The 7,940-nt window shown below is 40.9% G+C and overlaps 1 protein-coding gene across 1 annotated transcript in view; it reads right to left on the reverse strand.

Annotated features, from left to right (window-relative positions):
• Dhx40 (DEAH-box helicase 40) overlaps positions 1 to 7,940 on the reverse strand; it is a 40,509-nt gene that overhangs the window by 23,260 nt on the left and 9,309 nt on the right. The window contains exons 7-8 of the mRNA XM_021177595.2: positions 7,296 to 7,427; positions 2,905 to 3,004 (exon numbers count right to left, since the gene is read on the reverse strand). Coding sequence (XP_021033254.1) covers positions 2,905 to 3,004; positions 7,296 to 7,427 — 232 coding nt within the window. The remainder of the gene's footprint in view (positions 1 to 2,904; positions 3,005 to 7,295; positions 7,428 to 7,940) is intronic.

The following is a 7,940-nucleotide window of genomic DNA, read 5'->3' on the forward strand; positions in this document are numbered from 1 at the left end:
CCTTGGGTACTTTCTCTAGCTTCTCCATTGGGAGCCCTGTGATACATCCAATAGCTGACTGTGAGCATCCACTCCTGTGTTTGCTAGGCCCCGGCTCAAAGTTAATTCTTTAGCATTCCATTTTAAGCCAATGTAGAACTAAGCGGGCAAAAGTTAACTGAGGAAAAGTACCAAGTCTATCATTTTACTAAACAACATTCTAAAGGCTTGGGCCTGTTTGGGAAACATAAAATTACAGAAGTCAATGTACTCTACTTCTCCTCGAACACCTTTATTAAAAAAAAATCACTACTGTTTTCTTTTAAATTTGAAATATTTATATTTTATTTTTGGTATAAGGTTTTACTATATGGCCCAGGGGGACTCACTATGTAGCTCAGTATGGTCTCAAACTTAAAATCTTCCTGCCTGTGCCTACTGAATGCTAGCATTAGATGCAATTCCAAATCACCTGGATAAGAAACCATTATTTATTTATTTATTTTTAAATGTGTATGAGTACACTGTAGCTGTCTTCAGACACACCAGAAGAGGACATCAGATCCCATTACAGATGGTTGTGAGCCACCATGTGGTTGCTGGGAACTGAACTCAGGACCTCTGGAAGAAAAGTCAGTGCTCTTAACTGCTGAACCATCTCTCCAGCCCTATTTTTATTTTGTAACATTTTTTTATGCATATAGATGTTTTGCCATATATATATATATTTATATACACATATACACAAATGCACGTGTGTGTGTGTGTATGCACCATATGAATGCAGTGTCCACAGAAGCCAGAAAATGGCATCAGAGCCCCTGGAACTGGACATCATACAGTTTTGAATTATCATGTGAAGGCTGGGAATCAAAACCAGGTACCCTGAAGTCACAGCAAATACTCTTTTAAATCTCCGTCTCTGTCTGTCCGTCTCTGTCTGCCTCTCTCTCTCTCTCTGTCTGTGTGTGTGTGTGTGTGTCTGTGTGTGTGTGTTGAGCCTGCAGAGTCCAAGTGTGTGTGTGTGTGTGTGTGTGTCTGTGTGTGTGTGTGTGTGTGTGTGTGTTGAGCCTGCAGAGTCCAAGACAGAGTACTTACTGTATCCCATGAAACTAGAGTTACAAGCAGTTTTGAGTTGTCATGTGGTGGGTAGGAATTGAACCCAGGTCCTCTGGAAGAATAGCATGTATTCTCAAGTACTGAGCTATCTCTCCAGCCCTTAAACTTTTTTTTTTTAAGCAAAAGAAATGTAATTTCTCTTTACTCATTCACTCAAAAGCAATTGAGTCTTAGAGACTGTGGTCTGGCCTTTGTGTGGGAGGCAGACAGACTTAGTTAAGGATATAAAATACACTGAATAAAAAGTAAGCATCAGAAAGGGATATGGCTTACATTAGCTCTGACTCCAGAAATGAACTTTGCAAGTGATTCTTCTTTTACTCAAGATCAGTCTGCATTACTGATTACACCCCAGACAATTGAGCTTCACAAGGAAGGAAGAAGTAACAAATGCTATTTCCACATAAGCATTACATGGAACAAATTACCAAATTGGGCTGGAAGACAGACAGACGTATCAGATTGTGCAAGGTCCACATTAATACCATAGTTAGAACAACAGCTGGCTGAAACTTATGAAGCATTGTATTTTCTTGTATTTAGGAAAAAGATCTCAAGTTACCAAATAATTACAAGGAATACACAATTCAGAGTGTATCGCCTACTTCATTTCCCATTTAAAGCAATAGTAATTATAAAAAATGAAAGGTGAGCTAGGTGTGGTAGTGCATACCTTTAACCACAACGACCTGGGACGCAAAGGCAGGCAGATTTGATTTTGAGGCCAGCCTGGTCTAGTGAGCTCCAGGTCAGCCAGGTCTACACAGTGAGACCAAAATTTTAAAGAAAAGGTGAGCGAACATAAGCTAAGAACATTAAACAGAGGCTGGAAGGATGAGTCAGCAGTTGAGGGCACTTGCTGTATAATCATGGAGACTGGTATTCTGATGCTAGGACCCATGGAACAAGCCAGGTATGGTCCTGGCATGCCTCTAACTCTAGCAGAGCAGGCAGAGACAGAGATTAATGGGTGTTGGCTGCCAGCCTAGATATTAAAAAAAAAAAAAAAGGATCTCTAGGTTCAGTGAAAAACCCTGCCTGTACTGGCAGGGTTTGTGTCAACTTGACACAGCTGGAGTTATCACTGAGAAAGGAGCTTTAGCTCCGGAAGTGCCTCCATGAAATTCAACTGTAAGGCATTTTCTCAATTAGTGATCAAGGGGGAAAGGCTCCTTGTGGGTGGTGCCATCTCTGGACTGTAGTCTTGGTTCTATAAGAGAGCAGGCTGAGCAAGCCAGGGGAGGCAAGCCAGTAAAGAACATCCCTTCATGGCCTCTGCATCAGCTCCTGTTCCCTGCCCTGCTTGAGTTCCAGTCCTGACTTCCTTTGGTGTGATGAACAGCAGTATGGAAGTGTAAGCTGAATAAAGCCTTTCCTCCCCAACTTGTTTCTTGGTCATGATGTTTGTGCAGGAAAAGAAACCCAGACTAAGACAAAAGGAATAGGGTGAGTGACATAAGAGGACACACAATGTCCTCTAGCCTCTGTGTATATGCACACTGAAAATACACCTAAGAAACACTAAACAACAGGGCCCAAGGGAGTTAGTGAAGACCATGGGTTTGCAAAGCCTGTAATGATGTCCGACTGACCAAATGATGACCTTACTTTTAGAGAACTTACAAAAGTTGTTAAACCTGAGCCAACAAGACAGCTCAGGGGGTAAAGGCACTTGTATCAAAGTCTGGCCACCTGACTTCAATTCTAAAGCCTACATGGTGGAAGGCAAACTCCAACATCCTCAAGCTGTCATCTGACCTCTGTTAGCACACATACAAACAAATAAAAGACTTTTAAAAGTTGTACCTGATCCCATCTATTGTCAAAGATGTTGCAGAAATATTGGTGGATATAACACATTTTCTAATTCCAGGAGGAGGTGGCAAAAATATTCTCCTCTGTTGATCTAAAAATATATAAGGAGGGGAGAAAAAGGTTTTAAAACATGCTCTTGTGGACATCAAGCTTAAAAGAACCCATTTCTTTTCATTACAAGTTGTATTTTCATCTCCCTCTCACCCCTCCCCTGTCTCCATCTCTCCCCACCCCTTCAACAACCCCCCCCCCACACACACACACACTTTTTCTCTTTCTTGAGTACCCCTGGCTGTTCTGCTGTCCTGGAACTCTCCTTATAGACCAGGCTGCCTGCTGAGTGCTGGATTTAAAGATGTGTGCCATTACACCTAGTTTATCACCTCTTAAATAATCTGGAATATAAACTGTAATGACAAAAACTAAAACTGTTTCACTTTTAAGATTTTCATATCCAGCTTAAGAGATCTGTCTTAGAGGCTAAGAATAAGAGAACTTACTGCTCTTGTGGAGGACCCCATCTTGGATCCCAGCAGCCATGTCAGTTCCCAGAGTCCATGTGGGATGGCTCACAACAGCCTGTGGCTCCAGCTCAAAGGACCTGACACCCTGCTCTGGACTTCTCATGCACCTGCTTCACACTTGCACACACCCACACAGACACACATATATTTATACATAATTATAAAAACATCTCCCTACAGTAAGGTAATAAATGGTTGCTAGGCACGGTCCAGGACAAAGAGCCAGTTTATGTAATCTTAGAAGGGACTGCATAGCACCTGTCCACATTTGACAGACAAGAATATTAGATGTCTCAACTGGGAAGACATTTTAAGATGTTCATTTAATAGACAATATCATAGCTAATGCTGAAAAAAGAGTAGATAGAAACTATCTGCCTTGAGCCCCATGTGATTTTCAGTACTCAGGAGATCGTCAGAAGGATCCCAAGCTCAAGACCAGCCTAGGCCACACAGTAAAATCCTGTCTCATAATAGCCTCTTATTTGTTTTACCTATTCATCAACCCAGCTATAGGTCAGTGTAAAAAATCTTTTCTATAAACCACAACCAAGAAACACTTCTCCATTTCCTTACACTCAAGTGAAACTTTTATGTCACCAAACCATGACAACAATGCAAAAAAGTAAGGTTAAAAAAGTGTCCCCAATACCCACAGAAACAAAAATACAGAAAAGAAGTGCAGTGGTGCAGAAACCCAACTAAGAAGAGCTGAAAAACCCCATGGGCTGCAGAGATGGAGCATGGTATGAGAACACATACTCTCCTCCCAAGGACCCATGTCTGACAGCTCACAATGAACTGCTTGTAACTAGTAGTCTAGGTGGACACAGTGCCTTTGCAGCACCATCAATAATGTACACACACCCACACAGGGACATATTCATAATTAAAAATAAAAATAAATCTTTAAGAAAAATCTTTAAAGGAGGGGCAGATAGATCCCAGGAATCTGGAGTCTCTCCCCTCACCTAACCTCCCAGCACTTTACTCAATACTTCATCAATTTCACCTCAAGGCCTCTTTGCACTGCTCAAACTACTATAACAATTATTATTCTCATAATAGATCAGCAATAGCTTACCTATGGTAGTACTCAAAAGAAAAATTAACCCAAAACCTCTAAAGATAGTTATAGTCACACTCAGTCATACAACTCCATCACACAGATACATACATGAACACAGAAAATAACATAGGCTTAGAAATAAAGACGATCATATCACACAGTCATGGTGGGACCACAAGTATGCTTTTGGAAAGGATGGCTACCACTGCAGCTGGATGGCAAAGTAAGTCATGGAAAATGAATTAGCAGAGCACAGAACAACTCAACTCTCTCTCTCTCTCTCTCTCTCACACACACACACACACACACACACAGAGAGAGAGAGAGAGAGAGAGAGAGAGAGAGAGAGAGAGAAAGAGAGATCCCAACTCTAGCAATGGTTAAAAAAGAAAGAAATGGTAAAAGAACTCCTCTGCTGTAAGTTTTCTGGACCTAAATAATTTTTTGTTACTAATAAATTCAGAACCCATGGTGAAGAGCCAAGTGTGGTGGTGGCCGCCTTGGGTTGGAAGATCTGGGATAATAAATGCACATGTCAGAAAGTTGACTTACAAGACCCCCAAGAGCTGCTGGAGCCCTGGCTCAGTGGGCAAGAACACCAACTGCAGGTCCAAAAGACCCTGGTTCAAATCCAGCTACTGCTTGGTGGCTCACAGTCATCTGAACTGTCATTTGCTGGGCAGTGGTGGCACACGCCTTTAATCTCATCACTCAGGAGGCAGAAGCAGGCGGATTTCTGAGTTCAAGGCCAGCCTGGTCTACAGAGTGAGTTCCAGGACAGCCAGGGCTACACAGTGAAACCCTGTCTTGGAGGGAAAAAAAAAGACCCAAGAGATATAAGCTCAAGAACAAGAAAGAACTGGAAGACTCTCAAGAGTCAGTCATGGAAATGGCAAGTAAGCCTAAGACCTCTCTAAAACAAAGACTGTTAAGGAAACAGCAAGTTAAAGTGCAAGCCATAAGAAACAGTCTCATTTCACTGAGGAAAACACAGCTGGGGAAGAAGGGCTAGCAACAGCCTCAGAAAAAGAGCAGTCACAGGGATCAGGTGCACACCACATTGTCTCTTTACCATGGATCTGAATTTACCAGTCACAAAAAAGTTATTTAAGTCCAGATAACAATAAGCACCTTAAGGATTGCCTATAAGCCTGGCTGTAGTGGCACACACCTTTAATCCCAGCACTCAGGAGGCAGATGGCTCTCTGGAGTTCTAGGTCAGCCTAGTCTATAAAGCAAGTCCAGGACAGCCAGGGCCACACAGATTCATCTTATCTCAAAAAACAAAACAACAAAAACAAAAGAGAAGGAAAGAAAGAGAGAGAGAGAGAGAGAGAGAGAGAGAGAGAGAGAGAGAGAGATGCCTTTAAGATATAAAATGGAGAACACTAATCTATTATCAAGTACCTACTATCACAAAAGATTTCAAAAATAACATCTGGTCTGTGGTTAACTGCTAATTTAATCAAACTACAATAGCCTCTGGTTAATATCTTCTTAGTTATCTAATTAAAAGTTTATTATCACTATTTTTATGTGTGTGGGAGCTTTGCTTGCATGTGTATTTATGTACCTCATGTGTTCAGTGCCCAAGGAGGCCAGAAGCAGGCTTTGATTCTCTAGAATTGGAGCTACATAACAGTCGAGAGCCACCATGTCTTGCTTGGAAAAGCAGTCAGTGCTCTTAACCACTAAGCCATCTCTCCAGTCACAACATCCTTTTCATTTTATAAGTCTAATCCAATAAAAAAGAAGTTTTACAGAACAAATTCTATCATCCAATAGTATTTATTATAGCCAAATGCTAAGTTTGTGCATCCTCTTTGAATATACACACATATCCCAACTAGATGATCACAGGGAAAGAAAGTTCACACTGCTTTAATACGAGACATATCCAGGTTTCTATAAATAGAGAGATTACAGTCCTCACTTCAGAGAATCTCCCCACAAGTAATTTTGTTCTGTTGAGAGAGCACATAATCCACTCTTTTTTTTTTTTTAAGATTTATTTATTTTATGTATATGAGTACACACTGTACTTGTAAAGATGGTTGTGAACCTTCATGTGATTGTTGGGAATTGAATTTAGGACCTCTGCTTACTCTGGCCAACCCCACTTGCTCCGGCCCACAGATTTATTTATTATTATAAGTTCACTGTAGCTGTCTTCAAACACTAGAAGAGGGCATCAGATCTCATTATGGGTGGTTGTGAACCACCATGTGGTTGCTGGGATTTGAACTCAGTACCTTTGGTAGAACAGTCGGTGCTCTTACCCACTGAGCCATCTCTCCAGCCCAATCCACTCTTAAAATACTAAGAAGGAGATGCAAGGTTCTCAAAAGTTACCATGAAAGGATCTTAAACACAATCAGTTTTCTCAAGGGATGATGGTTCTATTTCATGATTTGGGTTAATGCCTGGAAGTTATAAAACTGAGATCAGTTTGTGAAATTTTTTGATCCAAACTCTCTATTTTTTCTGAATATACACAGTAATTCAATAAAAACATTTTTAGAGGGGGTTGGAGAGATAACTCAGTGGTCAATCTCTTGTTGCTCTTGAATGGACCAGAGTTTGGTTCCCAGCACCTGTATTAAGCAATTCACACTACAACTACTGTGCTAAGGTATGCAAGACACCCCTCCCTGCTGGCCTGGCTGCCCCCGAAGCTTGTATACATATTCACACTGACACACACAGGAATATATGAATTAAAAAGAAAGAAATCATTTAAAAAACTCTTTACTGGACAGTCACGTTTTCTTTCCTAGTAAGGAATTTACCTGTTGTCATAGAGCCGTAACATGGCAGAATCAACAAGCCATCTAGCGTGGTATCTTGTACATCATAATCATAGTCAACAGACTCCGCCATCTGAAAGAGCAGCTCACAACTCTTCTCTATCTCAAACTGGCCTGCAAGGAGACGTTAGAAAACTTGGGGAAATGAACTGCAAATCTTAAAGATTATTTTAAAGTCCAGTTTATAATTAGCTTAAGGTTATTCTAAATCATTCTTTTGATCTAAAAGAAGAAAAGCATGTAGGATATGCCCAACCTCAACAACAAAATTTAAGCAGATGTTCCTGATTTCTAAACAAACAAAGGTGTTTATCATCTTCAAGCCTTTCATGCTGTTAATACCAAGTTTCAGGAGGACAGAATTACTCACACACAAAGTAAACTAGTACAAGAAATACTGAATCCAGGTACAATTCAAAAACTTGAATATAACTTCCAAAAGGCAAAGACATAGTTTAAATGTATCTCACTCCAGACTCAACAATGAAGTGATTCACCCTGCTCGGAAGCAGCTAATTACAAAGGTTCACTACTCTTGAATGTAACTCTTCTATGTTTGACCCCCAAAGCTTCTTCAAGCTTGTCTGTAGGCCGGGCGTGGTGGCGCACGCCTTTAATCCCAGCACT

Source organism: Mus caroli, chromosome 11, assembly GCF_900094665.2.
Source record: "Mus caroli chromosome 11, CAROLI_EIJ_v1.1, whole genome shotgun sequence".
Lineage (NCBI taxonomy): Eukaryota > Metazoa > Chordata > Mammalia > Rodentia > Muridae > Mus > Mus caroli.